This window comes from Heloderma suspectum, chromosome 3 (genome assembly GCF_057233095.1).
Source record: "Heloderma suspectum isolate Gila_16-S chromosome 3, 16-S_ref, whole genome shotgun sequence".
Taxonomy (NCBI): Eukaryota; Metazoa; Chordata; class Lepidosauria; order Squamata; family Helodermatidae; genus Heloderma; species Heloderma suspectum.
The window spans coordinates 40,126,112-40,151,058 of NC_139460.1; the positions used below are offsets into that span (position 1 = coordinate 40,126,112).

At 45.5% G+C, this 24,947-nt stretch overlaps 1 protein-coding gene across 1 annotated transcript in view; it reads left to right on the forward strand.

Annotated features, from left to right (window-relative positions):
- The first annotated feature begins 337 nt into the window (after positions 1 to 337).
- The window catches only part of RFC3 (replication factor C subunit 3), a 31,586-nt gene continuing 6,976 nt past the window's right edge, over positions 338 to 24,947 (forward strand). Inside the window, exons 1-7 of the mRNA XM_084843012.1 lie at positions 338 to 549; positions 7,403 to 7,540; positions 10,088 to 10,155; positions 13,098 to 13,195; positions 16,152 to 16,333; positions 18,895 to 19,031; positions 19,301 to 19,399. Coding sequence (XP_084699138.1) covers positions 463 to 549; positions 7,403 to 7,540; positions 10,088 to 10,155; positions 13,098 to 13,195; positions 16,152 to 16,333; positions 18,895 to 19,031; positions 19,301 to 19,399 — 809 coding nt within the window. The 5' untranslated portion in view covers positions 338 to 462. The remainder of the gene's footprint in view (positions 550 to 7,402; positions 7,541 to 10,087; positions 10,156 to 13,097; positions 13,196 to 16,151; positions 16,334 to 18,894; positions 19,032 to 19,300; positions 19,400 to 24,947) is intronic.

A 24,947-nucleotide genomic window follows, 5' to 3' on the forward strand; every position in this document is an offset into this window, starting at 1 on the left:
CTGATTAATCTGATTAAAGCTTGCAGTCCTCATTATTACTATGTTGCCGCCTCCTACCAGGAAAGTGTTCCTGGTTCTGTAACCCTACAAGTACAAGTGTCGTCGAGACACTACATCGCAGAAGCACCCAAACCAGCATCGCCCCCATCTGTATGAGACACAGGCAAAGTTGTCATTATGGTTGCTTGCCATTCCTCCGACCCGACGGCGTTTTTTTTTAAAATTTTGTTTTATCCCAAGACGGCCACCGTAAGAGACGAAGGCGGGGCCGACGGTGACGCGAACTGGCGGAAGGGAGGGAGCTGGCGAGCTAAAGCTAAAACCCAAACGGAAGAGCGAGCGCGCGGGCGCGCATGCGCGCGGTCGGTTACGCGAACTCCTGGGCGGGAGTTCCGGAGCCGGCGCGCGCGCGCTTTCCTCCCTTGGGTTCTTTCTTTCGGCTCCGGGAGTCGGAACGCGGCCATGAGCCTGTGGGTGGATAAATACCGGCCGAGCTCGCTCAGCAAAGTGGATTACCACCGCGATCAGGCGGCGCAGCTGCGCAACTTGGTGAGAGGCGGCAGTGGCTCTGTGGAGGGAGGGAGCAATAATCTTTCCCCCTGCATTCTGCACATGCTCAGGTGCACTCTCGCTGTTGTTACTTCACGATCCCAGGACTCAGCCCTCGCTGTGAAAACCACGGTGGCTTATCACTGTTCCTGCACTGTTTCCCGGGCGTTTGAGAGTGTTTTACTTCCCGGTATCTCTTTTCCTTCCCTGTTTTAGCGGCAGGCTCGGTGCAGCCGGAGTGCAGTCCCGGAGTCTCGTTTCCAAAGCCAGGACTGAGTCTTGGAATACGTAAAGTTATAAGAAGATGAAGTGCATCTGAGCATGTGCAGGGTGTGTGAGTAAACACCCTCGCTAATGGAGGATGCTCTCCATGCGGCTGAAGAAGCGGGCTCATCTCTTTAAGGTGCCTGCTTACGAAACTAAGGGCGCAGTCCAGTCCGATGTAGGTTTAGACAGAAAAAAGCCCTACAGCTCCCAGCATTTCCCAGCTAGCTGTCTGGGAAATACTGGGAGCTTTAGGAGTTTTTTTTTCTGTCTAAACCTGCCTAGGATTGTGCCCTAAGGTGAAGCACCGAAGCTGGAGTTAAGTAGATACCAGAAGGAACCATACAGAGTGCATGAAGCCATAACTGGGAGAATGTACTGTGCACAAGACTATGTTTGGCCAAGGGGGTCAAACCAAAGAAGCAAAGGAGACAGTCCTATGCCTGTCTAGCTGCTGGTTCCTCCCTCTGGCTTGTCCCATGATTCACTCTGGGTGCAATTGTATAGTATAGGACTTTTTTTTTTGCCAAAACAACTGCTGCTTTGTCTAAACAATTCCCAGCATTCCCCAGCCAGCAGTGTTGGCTGGGGCATGCTGAGAGTTGTAGGACCTTTTTCTGTCTAAACGTGCATAGGATTGCACCCAAAGTGAATCAAGGGACAAGGCCAGGGGAAGGAAGCAGCAGTGTCTGAAGTTCAACGTGGATAAATGCGTATTTGCTCTTGGATAGAGTTGGGAGGGGATAAACTGAGATGGAGGAAACATGTTCTGTACATGCTCAGGTGTACTTTCTTCTGTTACTGCTTCACCTATTCCAGGACTCAACCCTGGCTTTGAAAATAATTGTAGCTCTCCTGCTGCCCTCTATGACGCTATTCAAGAGCAACCACGAAACAAATAGTTATGTCCCTAAGGGTGCAATCCTATGCATGTTTAGACAAAAAAGGTCCTACAACTGTCTGCCTAAACATGCATAGGATTGTGCCCTTATTAGAGTAAGGGATGTGTTGTGACATAAAGTTTTGTAGACCAACTCAATTTATGCAGTGCGTGAGGGCATTCTCAGTTGGCAGGCATATTTATACACCCAAGTGAATAATAATTATCAGATGCATGACGATTATCCTTAGTTGGCGGACACATATATGCATGCACATTATTTTTATGTACACACAAATATAAATAGTGGGGCAGAAAAGCCATGAAACACAGGTTGAAACGTTTCTAATGCAATGTTCTAAATGGTGTACAAGATAAGCATCTCCAGGTTGTGCTGGGAAATGCTCCTGGTAGAAATCCTGGAGAGCTGCTTCCTGTCAGTGTAACCAGGGATGGGGGCCGTGTGGCCCTGTAGATGTTGTTGGACTGCATCTCCCATCAGCCGTAGTCAACTTAGCTAATGGTGAAGAATTATGGCAGCTGCAGTCCAACAACATCTGGAGGACCACACGGTCCTCATCTCTGGTCTAGACAGAATAGGATGGGCTGATGCTCTTACTCGGTAGAAGGCAGCTTCCATGTTCACAACAGCAGTAATTGGTAATACCACTTTGCTTTCAGTGTGTATCATGGCTACTGGGTAAGTGTGCAAAATCCAGTGCAAAGCTAAGTACACCTCCTATCCCAGTAGAGTTTAAACGCTGCTAACTCTGGGTGAACTGTGACCTAAATTAGTAGATAAAGAATTATGTGTAGGAATTATCTTCACTACTGTGGTCCATATTTCCAAAATCCTATAAAGCAAACATCACAATTCCAGAGTGTCTGGATTTTGAAGCGTTTGTCTTTGGTGGCTTAATTTGAGCTAAAGCTCCGTATATGAAATACTTTCTTTAAAAGTGGCATTTCTGAGCATTTGCAGTTATATTCCTTATCAACAGTAACTGTCAATCAGAGATTCAAGATTAGGGCTTCTAGGTTGGAAGATATGCCTTTTAGGCAGGCTTAAGCCGTAGCATCTCTTGTTGTAGAGTAGGCATTAATTACTGGTGATTTCAGTTTCTTTCTTCCAGGCCTTACTCTCTCTCTCTAGATGATTTTGCTCAGGTTGAGGGCTTGTTTATGGAAAACTTATTTATCCCAGGATAACTGTCTGTTTACACCCGACTTAGTGTCACTATTTGTCAGGCCTAAAATGAAATGGCAATACCTTGAGTACTTCTACCATGCAACTGCTCTGTTGCGAATTTAGCTATGAAGTGAGGTTGCTTTGGGTTAAAGTAATTCATCTGATACAGATATCAAGCTTTGGCTTCTGTGATCCAATACAGACCTAGTTCTGGAACGCAAGATCTAGTAACCCTAGATTAAACTCAGCAGGATAAAGGAGCCCAAGTGTGAGAGATGTACATAATCTGGCAGGATGGATCAGAGAACCCCAAAGTACCTCTAGTTGGCTATCCATGAGATTGGCATCTGCATCTGACAGATACAAATCAGATCAAGAATAGTGCCTCTCGAAGACTAGTTGGTTGGTTGAGGCCAAGGTATGAGTTTTACAGCCTGACCCTAATAATTTCACTCTGATGTAAATCTCGTCAGGAACATAGGAAGCTGCTGTACGCTGAATCAGACCGCTGTTTCATCTAGCTTAGTATTGTTGACTCAGCAGCTTTTCACGGTTCCGGTCTTTCCCAGCCCTACCTGGCTGGAGAGGCCAAAGGAGAACCCGGAAGCTTTTGCATGCAAAACTTGTGCTCTGCTACTGAGCTACAGCCCTTCAGTAGGGCTTACATCCAGTTAAGGGTATCTAGGCTTGCAGCCAAATGCGTGAGTTCAAGGTATTGATGTTCCAATGAAGGTATCGCTATACTGTGCTCTTCAAAGTTTTCTTTAACTTTCCCTTATAGTGCTTGTTGATTATTGGTCTCATGCCAGTATTTAACCTTAGATAGAATTTACTGTCTGCTTTGGGCTGTGTTCCCAAACTAGCCAATTCCAAGAAACCTGGTCCTGGTACACTGGTGGCCTCTCAGCCTTGCACCATACATTTGTTGTTGTTGTTCAGTCGTTCAGTCGTGTCCGACTCTTCGTGACCCCATGGACCATAGCACGCCAGGCCTTCCTGTCCTGCGCTCTCTCCCGGAGCGTGCTCAAGTTCATATTCATTGCATTGGTGATGCTATCTAGCCATCTCATCCTCTGCCGTCCCCTTCTCCTTTTGCCTTCAGTCTTTCCCAGCATCAGGGTCTTTTCCAGGGAGTTGTCTCTTCGCATTAGGTGGCCAAAATATTGGAGCTTCAGCTTCAGTATCTGTCCTTCCAATGAGCACTCAGGGTTGATTTCCTTTAGAATGGACTGATTTGACCTCCTTGCAGTCCAGGGGACTCGTAAGAGTCTTCTCCAGCACCACAGTTCGAAAGCATCAATTCTTCGGCGCTCAGCCTTCCTTATAGTCCAGCTCTCACAGCCATACATTACTACTGGGAAAACCATAGCTTTGATTAGACGGACCTTTGTCGGCAAGGTGATGTCTCTGCTTCTTACTATGCTGTCTAGGTTTGCCATAGCTTTCCTCCCAAGGAGCAAGCGTCTTTTAATTTCATGGCTACAGTCACCGTCTGCGGTGATCTTGGAGCCCAAGAAAGTAAAATCTGTCACTGCTTCCATTTCTTCCCCTTCTATATGCCAGGAAGTGATGGGGCCAGATGCCATGATCTTCGTTTTTTTAATGTTGAGTTTCAAACCAGCTTTTGCACTCTCCTCTTTCACCCTCAACAAGAGGCTCTTGAGATCCTCTTCGCTTTCTGCCATTAGGGTGGTATCGTCTGCATATCGGAGGTTGTTGATAATCCTCCCAGCAATCTTAATTCCGACCTCTGATTCATCCAACCCGGCATTTCTCATGATGTACTCTGCATATAAGTTAAATAAGCAGGGTGACAATATGCAGCCTTGTCGTACTCCTTTCCCAATTTTGAACCAATCGGTTGTTCCATGTCTGGTTCTTACTGTTGCTTCTTGACCCTCGTACAGGTTTCTCAGGAGACAGGTAAGGTGGTCTGGTACTCCCATCACTTTAAGAATTTGCCACAGTTTGTTGTGATCCACACAATCAAAGGCTTTAGCGTAGCCAATGAAGCAGAAATAGACGTTTTTCTGGAATTCTCTTGCTTTCTCCATGATGCAGCGAATGTTGGCGATTTGATCTCTAGTTCCTCTGCCTCTTCGAAACCCAGCTTGTACTTCCGGTAGTTCTCGGTTCGCAAACTGCTGAAGCCTAGCTTGTAGGATTTTGAGCATCACCTTGCTGGCATGTGAAATGAGCGCAATGGTGCGGTAGTTTGAACACTCTTTGGCGTTGCCCTTCTTTGGAATTGGAATGTAAACTGACCTTTTCCAGTCTTGTGGCCACTGTTGAGTGTTCCAGATTTGTTGGCATATTGAATGCAGCACTTTAACAGCATCATCTTTTAGGATTTTAAATAGCTCGGCTGGAATACTGTCATCTCCGCTAGCTTTGTTGTTACTAATGCTTCCTAAGGCCCACTTGACTTCACTCTCTAGGATGTCCGGCTCAAGTTCAGTGACCGCACTATCATGGCTATCAGGGACATTCACATCTTTCCTGTATAGTTCTTCTGTGTATTCTTTCCACCTCTTCTTAATCTCATCTGCTTCTGTTAGGTCCCTGCCTTCTTTGTCCTTTATCATGCCCGTCTTTGCACAAAACGTTCCCTTGAGATCTCCAATTTTCTTGAAGAGATCTCTAGTCTTTCCCATTCTGTTGTTTTCCTCGATTTCTTTGCATTGTTCATTTAAGAAGGCCTTCTTGTCTCTCCTTGCTATTCTCTGGAACTCTGCATTCAGTTGGATATATCTTCCCCTTTCTCCCTTGCTTTTCGCTTCCCTTCTTTCCTCAGCTACTTGTAAAGCCTCATCAGAGGCTTTTTCTTGCATTTCTTTTTCTTTGGGATGGATTTCATTGCTGCCTCCTGAACAATGTTACGGACCTCCGTCCATAGTTCCTCAGGCACTCTGTCTATCAGGTCTAATCCCTGCAATCTATTCCTCACCTCCACTGTATATTCATAAGGGATATGATTTAGGTCATACCTGAACGGTTTAGTGGTTTTCCCTACGTTCTTCAATTTAAGCTGAAATTTTGCAAGAAGCAGCTCATGATCTGAGCCACAGTCAGCTCCAGGTCTTGTTTTAACTGACTGTATGGAGCTTCTCCATCTTTGGCTGCAAAGTACATAATCAATCTGATTTCGATATTGACCATCTGGTGATGTCCATGTGTAGAGTCGCCTCTTGTGCTGTTGGAAAAGAGTGTTTGCTATGATCAGCGTGTTCTCCTGGCAAAACTCTATTAGCTTTTGTCCTGCTTCATTTTGTACACCAAGGCCATGCCTGCCTGTTATCCCGGTGATTTCTTGACTTCCTACTTTAGCATTCCAATCCCCTATGATGAAGAGGACATCTTTTTTTGGTGTTAGTTCTAGAAGGTGTTGTAGGTCTTCATAGAACCGATCAACCTCAGCTTCTTCGGCCTCAGTGGTTGGGGCATAGACTTGAATTACTGTGATGTTGAATGGTTTGCCTTGGATTCGTACTGAGATCATTCTATCATTTTTAAGATTGTACCCCAGTACTGCTTTTCCCACCCTTTTGTTGACTATGAGTGCTACTCCATTTCTTCTAAGGGATTCTTGCCCACAATAGTAGATATGATGGTCACCTGAAGTAAATTCGCCCATGCCTGTCCATTTGAGTTCGCTGATTCCCAAGATGTCGATGTTCAATCTTGCCATCTCATGTTTGACCACCTCCAGCTTACCTTGATTCATTGATCTGACATTCCAGGTTCCTAAACAATATTGTTCTTTACAGCATCGGATTTTCTTTTCACCACCAGACACATCCACAGCTGTGTGTCCTTTCGGGTTTGGCCCAGACGCTTCACTCTTTCTGGCGCTACTTGGAAATACCCTCTGCTCTTCCCCAGTAGCATATTGGACACCTTCCGACCTGAGGGGCTCATCTTCCGGCGTCATATCTTTTAGCCTTGTGATACGTTCCATGGTGTTTTCTTGGCAAGAATACTGGAGTGGGTTGCCATTTCCTTCTCCAGTGGACCACATTTTGTCAGAACTCTCTGCCATGACCTGTCCGTCTTGGGTGGCCCTGCACGGCATAGCTTATGGCTTCACTGAGTTACGCAAGCCCCTTCGCCACAACAAGGCAGTGATCCATGAAGGGGACACCATACATGGGCACCTCTTAACAGTATCACATTCCTTTGAACTTTCTCTTTCTCTCTTTGTGTACTCTTAATGAAATATAAATACCAGTGGCCTTGAAAAGGAAACCAGAACAACATGAAGGGCTGTAAAACTATATACCGAGAACTGTATTGTTACCAAGTTTTCTGTAGCTTACAATGGAGCCTTTTCTATACCTGGAACCATTACTATAACTATGACTGTAACTGGGACCATTGGTTCTTTTATAAATACTCTAAAGCAGCCTTCCCCAACCTGGTGCCCTCTAGGAGTTTTGGACTTCAATTCTCATCAGCCTGAGCCAACCTTGCCAGTGGTCACGATTACTAGAATTAAATTTTGGTGTATTCTGTTTTGACAGGTTCAATGTGGTGACTTTCCTCACCTTTTAGTGTATGGCCCATCAGGAGCTGGAAAGAAGACCAGAATAATGTGTCTGCTGAGAGAGCTGTATGGCTCTGGAGTAGAGAAGCTGCGGATTGAACATCAGAGTATAACAGTAAGAATCTCTCATGAACATAACTTTATATTTTAAAAATAAGATTCAGAAGCCGAGTGTGCCTTTTAAAGGTCTATCCAGCTGAGCACTGTCTGCTCCTATATTATTGGATGATTTTCATTTTGTTTGGCCTGAGGATGTGGATTAGGTGCTTGGTAGGATTTGGCCAACCACGTGTTCGCTCGATCCTTGCCCTTCATGGCAGGCCACATCTGGCAAGGAGGGCAAAAAAGGGAATGGGCCTGGCCTCCTTAAAGTAGGCAATAGTGCCACCTTTCCTGAAGAAACCTCCTTCTTGGGGTTAAACATATCCATCCCTTTCACCTGTTCTTCATAAGACCTGGTCTTCAGACCCCTCACCATCCCAGTCACCTTCCTATGGACATGCTCCAGTTCGTCAGTGTCTTTAAAATATGATGCCCAAAAGTGGAAACGGTACTCCAGATGCTGCCTGACCAGTGTAGAATAGAATGGAACTAGTACCTGTCATAATGTGGTTGCTATGCTTCAGTTAATGCAACCTAAAATTTTATTAACCAATGGCTTTTTTGCTCCTCTCAAATATTGGTACTTGATTAGGTTGCAGGGTTTCTGCACTACAGGCTCTCTTGGCAAATCGGTACCAAGGATATGCCGCTTGGGTGATACTGGAAATAATTTAATCTAGCGTTTAGCTTACATTTCCTGTTGTCTCAAACTGAAGCCAGCAGTTAGTGTCAAGAAACTAGATTTAACTTTATTGTGGGCCTTGCTTACGAATTACTACTACTTATTCACATAGCCTTCATAACTTGATAAGGGGTATTTCTGGAGTGATGTTTTCAGAATGGACTCTTTGCATAGTTAGCCACTTGGGGAGTAAAACAGCCACTGGAAAATCTATTATTAAAGCCCTTCTGATCAATTCAATTCAAAATTCCCTTTTGGAAAGTCTTGCGTTTTAATCAGCAAATTGCAAAAAACACTTCAGTGCTTAGTTATTGGCAGAGTTCTTGGAGAACGCTACTTGAGCCTTCCAAAGCATTGTGCAACCCCCCACTTTTTTTCCCCACTCCTCAATAACCGAAGGTTTTCATTGCAATTTCTTAACTTTTCATGTGTGAGTTAACCTTTAAACTTAAGTAATAAGCCATTATGAGAACTTGCGGTGCCTGCTGATCTTTATCAAATAAAGTTGCATAGGATTTGATGGAAACTGGTCTTAATGTTGAGGAGTGCTACCAACAGTTTGAAGTGGAACTTCTCATCCTTTGAAGTACTGGCTGTTGTACTTGCCAGCCGCTTCTACAGCACGGGTGGGGAACCTCTTTCAGCCTGAGGGCCAAATTCAGTTTCAGGAGACTCTCTTGGGGGCCGTATTCTCCAGCACTTCAAAAAAGCCCAACTAAAATAAGGCAGAGCAAGATGATGGATAATTTCGTATTGTTATAAAACAGCTTAATGAGTGATTTGAAGTGGATGAGATCTGTAATCATCATTGTAAGAAGAGGTATACTTGAAAGTCTTGCTGTACCTGTGAAGAATATTTTTAGAATAATGTGTAGCGTTCTAATTATTAGTTTCTATAATTAGGAATGACATGAGAAATCTATTTTCTTGCAGAGAAGCTGGAAGAATTATATTGCAGTCCCTGCTTACAACTTGCTTTCAGTTTGCTGCTGCTCTTTCTTTTTTTGGCCCTTGCATTTGCTATACCTTCATTTATTCCCCTATGTTTGGCCACAGGCCTTGAGGATAAGACCATGGACTATTAACTACTGTATGATACACTAGCTTAGGGTGGCCATGTGTCTTACTTTAGAGGGGGCAATCCTCTATTTAAAGAGCAGCATGGTTTAAAGAACCCTAAGAAGGGAGAGCAGCTACGGCCTTGAAGTTGCTCATCACCAGTTAGCCACTGGATAGCAGACTGAGCAGGTCACCTAGTCATAGTCTCCCCCCCCCCCCCCCCCGGTCAGATGCACTGTATTTCTATTTAAATTATAGTAATCACTTTCAAATATATCTATACATATACATTAGCACATGCACATTTTATGTGAATCTATGTCCTCTTTAAGTGACACATTTCCGCTTTGTTGGCAGTGCATAAGTGGCCACCCTACTATTGCTTCCCTTTCATGTAGTTTAGAATGCAGTTACATTTGGGAGTTCTGAACTATGATATCTTTTTCCTGTTTTGTGGTCCACTTGCTGTCCATTCATGCTGCATCTGTTTAGCCGTTCCCTGGTGTATTATGGCCTGGGTGTCATTAAGTCCTCAGTGGTGCAATCCTATGCATATTTGGAGAAAAAAAGTCCTACAACTCCCAATATGTCCCAGCCAGCATAGCAGGCTGGGGAATAATGGGAGTTGTAGGATTTTTTTCTTCTAAACATACATAGGATTGCCCCCTAAATGACTTCAGATCATTTCATACTGGGCAGGTAGCAGTGTGTAGTTTCTGAAATCTATGTTCTGCCTGTAGGAATATTCAGTTACGTTAGTTCAGTCTGTCCAGCATTAATCACCTAAAATTCATTTCGTTTAGTTTTCTTTTTTTTCAGGCACCTTCTAAAAAGAAAATTGAAATTAGCAGTATTGCAAGCAACTATCATCTTGAAGTTAACCCAAGGTAGGTTTGCAGTCAGCTCACAATATCTAGTAACAGACTCCAGGCATTATGCAGTTTTATAAGTATTTCCAGTTCTTAAGTTGTTAAGAAACCAAAATAGATCTTCAGGGAATCTTTCCTTAGAAAACAAAAGCCTTTTCAAAAGTATAATTTTTTGCATTAATGTGGTGCCTTTGTAACAAGATTTTGCAGACTATATTTGAAAAAGTGATTGTTTTGGTTTCTGGTGTGATTAAAAAATCAGGGTCTTTAATCATTGGTCTGTACATGCTGTATTACAGCTTACCATCTAGCTGTCATATTCTGATTTTGGAGATATGCATACCCCCAGGTTAGCAAATGTACAGGGCAATTCTATGCATGGCAATACAAAGGTTCAATGGGACGTAATCCCTGGTAAGTGTATATATGATTGTAACCTTAGAAATAAAAAGCCAAGCCCCTATTAGTCAAGCCATCTGGCCTGAGTTCCTATTTTTTTAAAAGTCTGGACCTGGAGCCAGCTAAGGCTTCTCCCCTGTTCTTTTCACTGGGAAACCATTTTCTGACTTAGGATAGATGGGGCTTGCTATGGTGGTCCTCTCCCTCACTGCTGGCAGGTTTTTCCTCCATAGATCTGAACCTGGGCGGGCTAAGTCAGTAGTGGCTTTGTGTATTTATTTTTGTATGTATTTATATCCTGCCTTGTTTCCTGCAAGGAACCCAAGGTGGCTTACATAATTCTCCTCTGCTCCATTTTATTCTCACAACAACCCTGTGAGGTAGGTTAGGCTGAGACTCATTGACTGGCACAAAGTCACCCAGTAAGCTTCATGGCTGAGTGGGGACTAGAACCCGGGTCTTCCAGGTCCCAGTCTAACACTCTAAGCATTATGCCACACTAGCTCTCTATATGTGGTCTAATAAGTTACTACTACTAAATACTGCCAAGTATTACATGATTATATTATAATGTTAGAATGTCCTAATTTGGTGATATGCAAACTTATAGAGTCAGCAAATTGAGATATTGGACAATTTAACCACGCATTTCTGTTCTTTATTAAATGTGTCAAATGAACAAAATTGAGGTTTTAAGATTACGTTCTTCTTTATTCTGAGTAAACACCTGTAAACACCTATCTGTATAAATAAATACAAATGAGAAACTATTTGTATTTCATCTGTGGTATCATATTTGATTCTGAGATCTGGTTCTCGAAAATTGTCTAATTTGAAGAGCTAGTCTGGTGCTATGAAGGGAGCAATCCTATGTCCCCTAGACAGCGTCTAGGGGTTTCCTGGTTCTGCGCTTGAAGACAGGGCTCCTAGCTCAGAGCCAGGAAACCACGTTCCCTTCCCCTTTGTAGCCAGTGCAGAGAGAACCATGCCAGCTGCCTCTCCATGCTTGGTAACCGGAGCATGGAAATGGAGGAAAGGAGGTGTTCCTGGGGGAGGAGAGAGGAGGAGACCAGCAAGGCTGGCTTACACCTTTTCCTATTGCCATCTCAGCCTCCTTCCCTTCCCTTTCCTGAAGACTCCACTAGACATTGCCCGTCAAGCTAAAATGCAACATGGTAGGTGCAAGGCATAGGATAATCGTAAGCCACCAAGTTGTGGGGCTTATGAATACCCTGGGCGCAAGCCCATAGGATTGCATCCTAAGAGCGCAGTCCTGTGGGGATTGACGGTCGCCTCCGAACCTGGGGGTAACCACTGCAGGGCGGGAGGAGTGGTGAGGAGGTCATCTCCTCTGTGCTCCTGCCACCCTGCTTTTGTGGCTAGACAGCTGATTTCGGCTGTCTAGCCATGGGACCTTGGGGGTGGGGAGGCTGGATGACACATAGGAAGTGTTGTACCGGCACTTCTGACTGCCCTGCCCCCAGGAACGCCCCATTTCCCCTGCTGCACGCTGCTCTTCCGAGTGTGGAGCGTGGGGCAGATCTGTGCAGCTACGAGGCGGAGCGGGAAGGGGTGCAGATCGGTTCTCCAAGAACCAACCTTGGAGCGGGGCTCTGAGGTTGGTTCCCAGAAACTGACCAATCCTATGGCCGACTAGCGGCCATACGATTGCGCCTTGAGTCATTTTATTCTTACCCTAGACACAGAAATTCAAAACTCATAACTTAAGGGACATAATATGGGCAAGGACAGCCTTAAAACATCTGTAAAGTGTGCTTCAAGTACTCTTGTCTTCCGTATTTATAAATAGTTTTTTGCATAGGTGTTTAACTATGAAACTGCTTGGCAGGACCAGCATCAAAGTTTGGGCACTTGCCAAGGGCCCACACCCCAGCAGGGGCCCACTGAGAAGTGCCCCCTGGACGTGCTCCTCCCCTTCACCATTGCCCCTGCCTCTTGCTCTGGCCCAGACAACAGTGGTGGCAACAAGGAGGAGCAGTCTATGCTTCTGCCTGCTTGCGCACTGTCGCTCTGCCTATCAAGCAAGCACCATTTATGAGAAAGAGGTGACAGTGGCGGTGAGAAGGTAGACTCACAGAGGGAGGGGCTCCATTGAGGGTGTCACTCAAAAACTTGGGGTTGGCCCTGCTGCTTGGTGAAGTAGATACTGTTCTCCATTCCAGTGCTCCTTGCAGTTAAAGGAGATTAGATGTGCATGGCTTGCCCTCGTGAACATGGGTATTCCCTTTGCAACTCAGTGTTGCTACCGGCTCTACACACGTCCCCACTGTGCACGAAACGTTCCTCTGCGTTGAAGTCAATAACGAGCCCATGCTTGGTTGGGAGCTCCAGATATGCATTGGTTCCCCTGTGGAACTGGGATAGTTTTGCACCAGAACTCATAAATAAAGGGTTCACTCCTATGCACAATTTCATAGAAGTAAGACCCACTGATTCCCCGGCACTTGCTTCTGACATTGTGCATAGAAGCAGATAATAATAGTAACAGTAACAACAATATATCATCTTGTAATAGGAAAAAAAATCTCAACTTTTTTCAGTGATGCTGGAAACAGTGACCGGGTGGTAATTCAGGAATTACTGAAGACAGTAGCACAGTCACAACAACTTGAAACAAGCACTCAGCGAGATTTTAAAGGTCTGTAAATGAGCTATAAATCTTGGAGGAAAATATGTCTTAATACTTTGCTCAAGATCAAACATGTATTTTGAATGTAGTCAATTCCTTGTTTCACATTTATTTTCTCAAACTCATTTTGTGTTCTATCCTATTTAGAGAGGTAACATTTCCAGAAATGTTGTAGTCATGGAAAATCTCCTTTTATGTCTCATTTTTTCCCCAAGCAGAAATGTTTGGAAAAATTGAACTACATGTGATACATATATTTTTTAAAATAACCATATAGTTCAAGTGTATTTTTGTAATACAAATAATTACCTGAAAGTTCCAGAGCTGTTTGTTTTCCAAATTTTCCCTCTGAGCATGGTATACAGGAAATGGAAGGTTTGTATGAATTAAACAAGAGTCTCTACTCTGCTCGCATGTTTTGTATATATATTCTCAAGCATTCAGCAGCGCTTTTCACTTGACCCAGAAGATGGGGGGAGTCTGAGGCAAGTGTAATCATAGAGTGTGTTGTATAAAGGCTTTGCCACCATATTGCAGGAGCGATATTCTTAGCAGACTTTCATGCTGACCACAAAAAATGGAAAGTATCCACTGAAATGTCCACCCAGAAGAGAGACCACATTCCAAGATGATTATGACATTCTGAAGAATGTGAACTTCATTAACTCAAGTGCTTTCTTCAGGGGCTAGATGTATCCAGAGGTATTCAAAATACTTGCAGAGATCTCTGAAGAATGTGAACTTCATTAACTCAAGCGCAGCAACAAAATCACTGATAAGCTAGTCCAATAAGCACTTCAGTGTAGTTGCAGAATTTTAGCATCCAAGGGTAGCCTGCAATCAGCACATCCCAAATCTGCCACCCGTATAGGTTTATGTTTACTCACTAACTGTCCAATAACTGATAGTGTTTGTACAGTGGTGGCATAAATGGAATTTGTCCTTGTGGTGTAAATATAAGTGTCCTTGTCAGCTCATCCTTTTGCAGCTTTACATCCATAGTCAAGGCTCTGATGCCCAAGGCAGTCTGTACCAACCTCTTATCTGCCACCTTCTGTTTTCATTGCTGCAGTTGAATTAATGAAATTCACATTCTTCAGAGATCACTGCAAGTATTTTGAATAATAACTTCCAATACATCTAGCCCCTGAAGAAACCCTTTTAGGCTTATAGTAAATAACATATCATCAGCCTCTTGGGATGTGGTCTGTCTTTTGGTGGTCGAATTCCATGTTGCACTCTGGCATCGAATTCCATGTTGCACTCTGGCAACATGTACCTGAGGTACTCTGTATTTTGCAACATTTTGGAACTTTTTCCATTAACAAGCCCTGGAGTAAGCCTATTGAGTAATCCAGTCAAATGCAATGTTTATTTGCTGTTAATAAATGAATACTGTAATTGTATCATTGCTATGATTACTAACTTTGAATCTTGGGTGTAAGAGATTTGCAGCACTGTGAGTTGGCTGTGCAATTATATTATTTTAAATATTTGGCGTCATCTCATTTGAGCCACCAGTTCTGTGTGGCTCTTCCTTTGGCTTAATTGAGCTGCGCTTTTTAAATTATTCTTGGTGGGAAGGAAGGCTAACGTGTGATTTTTAATTTTAGGAAAGTAATGCTAGCTCTTCCTTCCTCTTCATCTGTAACATGCATGCATGCAGAGTGTGTGGAAGCCATTTCCCATACTGCAAGGGAGAACACATAAATATATCCTGGCCCCATGGATGAGGCAAAATGCACAGGTTTTTCCCTACCTTCTGTTCTGGCAGGGTGCCTCTGTCGTTCTAAAGGCCAGCGTGGTTGGTTGTACCCATATGGTTAGAATATTTACACCAGGGGTGTTGAGCCTCTTTCAGCCCTAGGGCCAAATTCAATTTCAGAGAAGCTTTTGGGGGCTGCATTCCAGAGTTGGGCAGAGCTGATGGCCAAATGGGGCAGAGACAAATGAGTGGGGCCAAAGTACTAGCAATATATGCATATCTGAACTTAAAGCTTTTACTGCCAGTAAATAAGCCTTAGGCGAGGCATTTCAGCCTTTTAGAAAACCATGCAGAAGTCAAGATCACTACCACATGATCAAAGAAAAGGAGACATGGCAATCTGGGGAACCTCAGAGGGCCAGATTTGGCCTGCGGACCTGAGGTTCAACACCCCTGATTTATATGAACTGCCATTACCCATCACGTTCCTTCGTCCTCCCTCTTCGCAATCAACACACTCCAGGAAACAAGGCTTCAGGTTCACTACTTTATTAGTTAATGACTCGCTTCTTTAGAAATACAGAATCTAGGAAACTCTCAGATGGCAATGAAACAGCTAATCTAGGCATCTACAAATATCAATAGAGGAGCCAAAGTGGATGTTGGAGAAGTTGCCGGCAGTCTGGGCAAGAACTTCTCAGCCAGACTAGTTTTGCAGGGATGCCCCTCCCTTAGGGTGGCTCCCTCCTACGTTGGCTTCCGCAAGTGGCCAACCTGGCACAGCGTCTGAGCTCCACCTCTAATTTTTCCCGCTTCGCTCTGCAACGCACACTAGCATCCCTCAAGTTACGCCCCTCGCTTTCCTTTTCCTCCGAAACCTGGGTTCTCATGGTGCAGGAAAGTGGGGGCCATTCAGGTTGGGCCATCTGTGTGTCAAGGTCTTGGAAAGCCTTGCTGTATCTGAACTCACTAGGAAGGGGGCCTCCCGCTGTTCTGGCTGTTGCCATTCTGAATCCGAGCTGCTAGACATCTCCGTTTGCTAAGATTCATTCCTGGCATCACTGTAGGATTGCACCATGGAGAAACAGCCCCCAGACCTCTGGCTGCATGTAGGGAGGAGATCTCTGTGGAAGAGTCACAAGTAGGAAGGTTTTCACTCATTCTGGCCCACTGCATTTGCCTGAAACTAAAAGCCAAGTTAAGATTTACTTGGAGAGTGTGATTGAGTGACCTTTTGTTTGTGTATTTATTTGTTTCTAGTGGTGCTGTTGACCGAGGTGGACAAACTTACAAAAGATGCCCAGCATGCACTGCGGCGAACCATGGAGAAGTATATGGCCACCTGCAGATTAATTCTTTGTTGCAATTCTACATCGAAAGTCATTGCACCTATCAGAAGTAGGTGCCTCGCAGTGCGAGTGCCTGCGCCCAGCATTGGTGATGTAGGTTCGAGAAAAGGCAAACAATTGCCCAGTGCACGGTTCTTAAGCGGTTTTGTTTTACTCTGTGTAATGTTGCCTGTAACAATACTTGACTTAGGATTCCCTGGCTTAATGCCTCTTCAGGTAGTCACTGGGCCAGTTTGCACAATTGAACAGCCCACCATGGCTTATTCAACCCTCGCATAGCCCTTGGTCCGTGGGTTTGGATGACACGACAAGCTGTGGCCACGGCTTGAGTATTCAAAATGGCTGCTGGCACACACCACAGCCCGCCGTGGCTTAAAGAAGCCCCAGTGGGCTGTTCGATTGTGCAAACTGGCCCAGTGACTACCTGAAGAGGCATTTATAGAATCATAGAATAATAGGGTTGGAAGGGGCCTGCAAGACCATCAAGTCCAACTCCCTGCTCAATGCAGGAATCCAAGTCAGAGCATCCCTGACAAGCAAATGTCCAGCTTCATCTTGAATGCCTCCACTGTGGGAGAGCCCACCACCTCCCTAGGTCATTGGTTCCATTGTCGTATTGCTGTAACAGTCAGGAAGTTCTTCCTGATGTTCAGCTGGAATCTGGCTTCCTGTCACTTGAGTCCATCATTCCATGTCTTGCACTCTGGGATGATCGAGAAGAGATCCTGGCCTTCCTCTCTGTGACAACCTTTCAAGTACTTGAAGAGTGCTATCATATCTCCCCTCAGTCTTCTCTTCTCAAGGCTAAACATGCCCAGTTCTTTCAGTCTCTCCTCACAGGGCTTTGTTTCCTGTCCCCTGATCATCTTCTTTGCTCTCTGAACCCTCTCCAGTTTGTCTGCATCCTTCTTAAAGTATGGTGCCCAGAACTGGACACAGTACTCCTGATGAGTCCTAACCAGTGCTGAGTGGAGGGGAACTAGTACTTCACGTGATTTGAAAGCTATACTTCTATTAATGCAGCCCAAAATAGCATTGGTCTTTTTTGCAGCCATGTCACATTGTTGGCTCCTATTCAGCTTGTGATCTACAACGATTCCAAGATCCTTCTCGCTTGTAGTATTGTTGAGCCAACTATCCCCTATCTTGTAACTGTGCATTTGGTTTCTTTTTCCTAGGTGCAGGACTTGGCATTTATCCTTATTAAATTAAAGTCAGGCAAGCCGTGGTGGGCAGCAATGATTGTGCAAGCTGGGTCACTGTGTTCAGTGCGTGTTCTCTGTGCATGCACACAATTCTTCCAAATTTGGTTGGCATTTACTTTGTTTCTTCAAAGATGTGGGTTATAAAGAATTTGATATTTATTTAGCACGGTTTGGAATGGATGGGAAGGATTGGGGACCATGAAATTAGCTGGCCACAAGTGTCAGGAAATAATAATTGTAGGGAAGATGTAAGGACCTTTGAAACTCCATCCTTTGCCACTGGCGGTTCTTTTCAAGCCTAGTCCATGCTTGTCCAAGTTTATCTCTTAAAGTAAGAGGGTCAGAATATCTACAACTTAGAATCTGTTCAGGAGATGCTGAATCCACTTCAGTATGTATTTGTACTTCTTACAATCCTATAAGGTAGTCTAGTAGTATGTCTTAATTACAGCAGAGTTATTTGTCAGATATCACCCAGTGAATTCATATCCAGAGTAAGATTTGAACCCAGGGCTTGGGGATAATAGCATGAACTGCTCTGTGGGCTGGTTCACACAAAATAAGCCATCACAGCTTATTTAAATTGCAACACATGGGGGGCAGAGTTTGAATAAACATCACCTGAGTACAGCTTACGTCATCTGTACCTGGGGCATGGCTTGTTGTAGAGTTATTGGAGAGTTGTTTTCCTCTCCAACAGCCTATGGGTTGTCCATGCGGTGATTATGGAAATCATACCCTGCATGTGCCCAGCATGTGTTGTGATTTAAATAAGCCAACGTGGTTAATTTTGATCCTGCGAACCAGGTCTGTGATACGCTAACTGTTCGTTCCTTCTAGTGAAACTAACTCTTTCTTCCATGTGTAAAAACTACGCTCCTTGGGATGTTAAATTCTGTGCCAGAGTGTGCAGTGACCCCTGAATAGGTCCTGTATCTAGCGCTTACTGGCTTTGAAAGGGTCAGTTGATGGTGGCAAATAAGAATTGCCCCAGGACTGATAGATCCAGAAATGCGGAGCATTGCCATGCTGGTTGCATGTGAAGTTCTGCCTCTGTTCTTTTTTAAAGGATTGGGGAACAAGCACAGATGCTGTTTGTCTCTGATCCAGGAGGCAGTAGGAAGGAATGGATTCCTGTGTGGAAAAAATGCACATAGGAAGTGATCATATTGCTGCGATCTGTTTACCAGGGCTGCTGGTACAAGGCATTTGGGGCTCGTGGCAGCCAGAGGGGAGGGGACAGGTGACTGGAGCTGAAGGTGGGTACTGGGCACCTGCAACCATCGCTTTTCAATCTGACCCTTGTGTGCCTCCAAATTTACATCCTTTTCTAATAGGGACCTCCTGCATTGCTAACTCCTGCAACCATTCTGATTAGTTCAGAGATGCCTAAGTCATTGAAAAGTGAGCTGTAATGCATATCCATGACCTGTCCTATTGAATTTTCAGATCTGCCATGTATTGTCCAGTGTTTGCAAGAAGGAGGGTCTGTCTCTTCCTCAAGAACTGGCTCAGAGGATTGCAGAGAAGTCTGGCAGGAATCTCCGAAAGGCGCTTCTGATGTGTGAGGCATGCAGAGTACAACAGTAAGTCAAGAAGGCTGAATGGCTCCAGTGGATGCTGGTGGTTCCAATGTCAGTGGGGCAGTGAATCTGCTCCCGTTTTCAGTCAGAACCAGTCAGAACTCTAAAGGAGATATCCAAGGTGCGCCCTGGATATTCCTTTAGAATTCTGACTGAAACCTGGAGTGGATTTACTGCCCCACTGACATCGGAGCCACCAGCCTCTGCTGGATGGATTGAGGTGGCTGTTTCACAAGTTGTTTTTAGCAACTCTTTTACTGCTTGTCTTTCAGGCTTCCCTTCACCCCTGATCAAGACATTTCTGAAACTGACTGGGAGGTATATGTTAGAGAGACAGCAAATGCCATTGTTAGCCAGCAGACCCCCCAGAGGTAAGTGAACATGCTGGGCTGCAACTGGTCAGCATCGTGATTTAAAATATATAGCACTTACATGTTTTCTGACATTAAAAAAGCATGTCAGCATTTTAATACCGAGTGTCTTAAAATAGCATTTCTAGGCACTGGATTTAGTCTGTAGGTGGGGATTGACAGGGCCAGCCTTCTCATTGTGCAAAGCGAGGCAAATGATTTGGGCGGTGCCTTGTGGAAGGGCGGAGGATTGTGGCCAGCGCCGCCCCCCCATCCTTCTTTCGCTGTCTCCCTCGCTGCTTCAGCTTGTGTCGGCATGGTGCCACCGCTGCCTCTTTCTTGCCTTTGTTTTGTGTCAGGTCGAGGGCCTCTGCTTGCTGCCTTTCCACCATCACACAATTTGCCATGAGGCAAGGTGAGCCCCAAAGCTCAGGCAGTGGATTGGGGGAAGGAGAGAACAGAACGGGCATTGGAATTGTTGTTGCTCACAAGCTGAATATGAGCCAACAACGTGATGTGGCTGCAAAAAAGGCCAACGCTATTTTGGGTTGCATTAATAGAAGCATAGCTTCCAAATCCCGGGAAGTACTAGTTCCCCTCTACTCAGCACTGGTTAGGCCTCATCTGGAGTACTGTGTCCAGTTCTGGGCACCACACTTTAGGAAGGATGCAGACAAGCTGGAGAGGGTTCAGAGGAGGGCAACAAAGATGATCAGGGGACTGGAAACAAAGCCCTATGAGGAGAGACTTAAAGAACTGGGCATGTCTAGCCTTGAGAAGAGAAGACAGAGGGGAGATATGATAGCGCTCTTCAAGTACTTGAAAGGTTGTCACTAGGGGTGAACGAAAGTCACTTACCTTTTCTCGCAGCTTTTTCGCGGTGGGGGGGAGCGCTTCGCTGCTCCCCCCACGAAGTTCAGGCCAGGGGGGGAGGCTTCCCGCCTCGTCTGGCCGAAATTCAGGCCGGGGAGGAGGCTTCCCGCCTCGCCCGGCCGCGAACACGAAAGTAAAAAAAAAAAAAAAAAAGTCCCCTGATAGGCTACGTGACGATTCACGTAGCCTATCACGGCTAGATCTGGAAAGTCAGCCGTGATAGGCTACGTGAATCGTCACGTAGCCTATCACGGGTGACTTTAAAAAAAAAAAAAAAAAAGCGCGTACGCGAATGGCGGCCCCCATAGGGAGCCGCCATTCGCGTTCCTTATTTAGTTGCTGTAGTCTACGTCAATGTTTACGAAGACTACGGCGAAAATAAGGGCAACGCAAATAGCGTTGCCCTTATTTTTGCCGTAGTCTATGTAAACGTTGACGTAGACTACAGCGACCAAATAAGGAACGGGAATGGCGGCTCCCCATGGGGGCCGCCATTATCCGTACACACTTTTTTTTTTTTTAAGTCACCCGTGATAGGCTACGTGACGATTCACGTAGCCTATCACGGCTGACTTTGCAAATCTTGCCGTGATAGGCTACGTGAATCGTCACGTAGCCTATCAGGGGACGTTTTTTTTTTTTTTCTTTCATTGCAATGGCGGGGGCGGCAGCCGGTCGAAAGACCGGCTGCCGCTCCTGCCCCGCTCGAACACCGGACGAACCGCCAGCCGGACCCGCCGCCGGGAGGGACATTCAGGGAAGGTAAGTCCCGTCCCGGGGGGTGCGGGGGGCGGGGGGGGCGGAGGATTTCTCCCCGAAACTTGTTCGGGGGGCCGAACCCGTTGGCGCTCGGCCCCCCGAAGTTTCGGGGAGAAATTCTCCGCCATCCCTAGTTGTCACAGAGAGGAAGGCTAGGATCTCTTCTTGATCATCCCAGAGTGCAGGACACGGAATAATGGGCTCAAGTGACAGGAAGCCAGATTCCAGCTGAACATCAGGAAAAACTTCCTGACTGTTAGAGCAATACGACAATGGAACCAATTACCCAGGGAGGTGGTGGACTCTCCCAGACTGGAGGCGTTCAAGACGAGGCTGGACAGCCATCTGTCAGGGATGCTCTGACTTGGATACCTGCATTGAGCAGGGGGTTGGACTCGATGGCCTTGTAGACCCCTTCCAACCCTACTATTCTATGATCCCCTGCCCATGGCAGCTGCTTCAATGCAAGAGGACAGAAAAGCCACCTGCTTTGCCAGCCTGGGTGAGAGTTGCTGAATTGCCTCAGGAAGAGTAGAGGGGGAGGTGGGGGGAGCAAAAGCTGCCCCTTGCTAGCCAGGCTCGTTTGTTTCTCTCCAGTGCCCATCACCCAGCAGAGGGGAGGTGGAGTAGAAGGTGGAGGCAGCGCATAGGAGTTCCCATGAAGCTTCTCCCGCTCTTAGGGCACAATCCAGTGCATGTTTAGACAGAAGAAAGGCCTCCGACTCGCAGCATGCCCTGGCCAGCCAGAATCCCATGGTTTTGATCAAGTCTGCTTCCGGGGGTATACAGCTGCTTGTACGTTCAAAATGGAGCAACTCTACCTGTGTGGGGAGCAGGTGTCTATAGTTTACAGTTTTGTGATGTAGTGCATCCCCCCCCCCCTTTTGTTTTTATTTATTTGTGAGGGTGCGGTGAAATTCATTTTACCAGATAGCTGAGCTAAGTAGAGCCCTGCTATTTTTCAACAAGGAGGTTGTGATGGGATATAGCGGATGAAACAACTTGCTGGGATATTAACAGTTCTTATCTCCAATATTCCCAGAACTGCTGAATTGACTCGAGCTATTGTAAAACAAACTTGCTTGCTCAGGGCGATGCAGCATTTCCAGCTGGAAGTGATGAGGGCAGCTTTTTTTGTTTGTTTGTGCTATAAAACTTTCCCCCCTTTTGGCTATGGAGTGCAGTGGCATTGCCACCAATTCATTGCTGTCCTCATGTCGTTGCAGCTGCCAAACGTCTGTGGCTGTAGATACATTGCATTGGCAGACATAGAATGACAGCCTGTTGTGGCACATTTGGAGCATTTAATCTTTACTGCTCTGGATGGATGACATTGTTAGTCACATCTTTTGCTGTTGATCGCATTAAAACTTTGTAACAGCTTTCACTATTTTCCAGTATGGTTGCCATTATAAATGTCCTGCTCTAGAGGTATGCAACATGGGACTAAGGGCGCAATCCTATCAGGATAGGTGTCCTCCTCTGAACTTGGAGGCGACTGCCTATCCAATGCAGGGCAGGAGCAGTGTGGAGGGCATCATCCCCTCCACGCTTCAGCCACCCTGCATTCATGAAGTCAGAGCAGGGGGTGGGGGCGGACGCTGGATGACTTATAGGAAGCATCGGAACAGCACTTATGCCCACCCTGTCCTGCCCCCAGGAACGCCCCATTTTTGCTGCTTTGTGCTCTTATGAGTGCAGAGTGTAGGGCCGATCCTCGCTGCCTACGAGGCAGTGTGGGGGGTGGTGGTGAAGGTTGGTTCTCAGGGAACCGACCTCAGCGTGCGGGCTCTGAGGTCGGTTTCCGGGAACTGACCTATCCTATGGCTGTTTAGCCACTGACTAGCGGCCATAGGAATGCGCCCTAAGTTTCAAACATGCATTTTCTTCTGTGTGATCCTGTTAAATGTGAACTGTTTTTGTGTATGTACCTTTAGGTACAGGAAAAATAGGTGACTGTCTAGGAATTCATGGGTTGTATCTGATGGGGCAATTCTGTCCGCAGAAGGGAATCACTACCAGAATGGATTTCCCCTTCCCCTTGCATGCCCCGAAATCTGGTTCCGAGGGTTGGGGGACACTCTGGAGCAGATTTGGGGCGCACACAGGGGAGCTGCATGGGGAAGAGAGGGATGGGGAAGTCTAGTCACATGAGGGTTGGATCCAACCCATAAACTGCTCTTAATAAAAATGTTTTTTAAAGGTACAGAGTTTTTTCAATGAAGTGTGGGTTCTTTTTTGGTTCAGATTTTGTATGTTATATGCTGAGATGGAGGAACATTGCCTTGGAGACAAAGGGCTGTATCCACCTGTGTCCAACTCCCAACAGTGCAAGGGTGGGCAACTTGTGGCCCTCCAGATGTTTTGGCCTATAACTCCCATCATTCCTAGCCAATATAGTCAGTGGTGAGGGATGATGGGAACTGTAGATCAAAACACCTGTAGGACTACAGGATGCCCATCCCGTTCTACTGCTTGCAAACCCCACTTTCATCTTTGCATAAGTGTCAAGTTCAAAACATTGATTCTACAAGTAGTTTTGCAACTTGGATGCAACCCCAAGTGTAAGCAGCTACTGGAGCTGAACAGTTTTAAAATATTAGCAACATATTTTCATGTTCCGGTTACATCCAGGGCTAGGAAAAATGTTTTTATTTCCAAGGCACTTATATTTACGTCATTAAAATTTAGACTGCTCTTCAAAAAATAGCTATCAGGACAGTATAAAAAGGAGATCACAATAGTCATACATGATAAATTGCAAAAATAAAAATACAATCCTAATTTTTCTTTTTTAAACCAGTAACATACAGGCCAAACTAACCATGCCCGCACAAGCAGTATTTTTACCTGACACCAAAGATGAGCTGATGCCAGTCACACTTCTATGGGGAAGGCGTTCCACAATTGAGGCGCCACAACAGAGAAGGCTCTTTTCTTCGTTCACATATAAAATGGAGTGGGCGCTATGCGCAGAGGTTCCTCAGCAGATCTTAAAACGCAGGCAGGCTGATAAAGGGAGAGATTCTCCTTTGGGCCTCGGGTCCCAAGCTGTTTGGGGCATTAAAGGTTGAAAGCAGCACCTTTAGTTGGGTCCAGAAGCACGTAGGCAACGAGTGCTGTTCTTTAAACAAAGGCATCGTCATGTCCTGATAGGCAGGTTGGTGAAGCAAAACTTAGGAAAGATACACTGTGTAAAAGAGTGGGTTCCACGTGCAACATCAGTAGTGTTCCTCAGAGCTCTGTGCCAATATTAACTGTGTTTGGGCTGCAATCCTCCACCAAATTACCTGGGACTATTTATTTACTTATTTCATTTCTATACTGCCCAATAGCTGAAGCTCACTGGGCAGTTCACAAAAATTAAAACCAAATGGCACACAATAAAACAATTTAAAATGTTGTTGTTGTTCAGTCGTTAAATCGTGTCTGACTCTTCGTGACCCCGTGGACCATTGCATGCCAGGCCTTCCTGTCCTCCGCTCTTTCCTGGAGTGTGCTCAAATTCATATTCATTGCATCGATTATGCTATCTAGCCATCTCATCCTCTGCCGTCTCCTTCTCCTTTTGCCTTCAATCTTTCCCAGCATCAGGGTCTTTCCCAGGGAGTTTTCTCTTCGCATTACGTGGCCAAAATATTTGAGCTTCAGCTTCAGTATCTGTCCTTCCAATGAGCAGTCAGGGTTGATTTCCTTTAGGATTGATTGATTTGACCTCCTTGCAGTCCAGGGGACTCATAGGAGTCTTCTCCAGCACCATAGTTCGAAGGCATCAATTCTTCGGCACTCAGCCTTCCTTATAGTCCAGCTCTCACAGCCATACGTTGCTACTGGGAAAACCATAGCTTTGATTATATGAACCTTTGTCGGCAAGGTGATGTCTCTACTGTCTAGGTTTGCCATAGCTTTCCTCCCAAGGAGCAAGCGTCTTTTAATT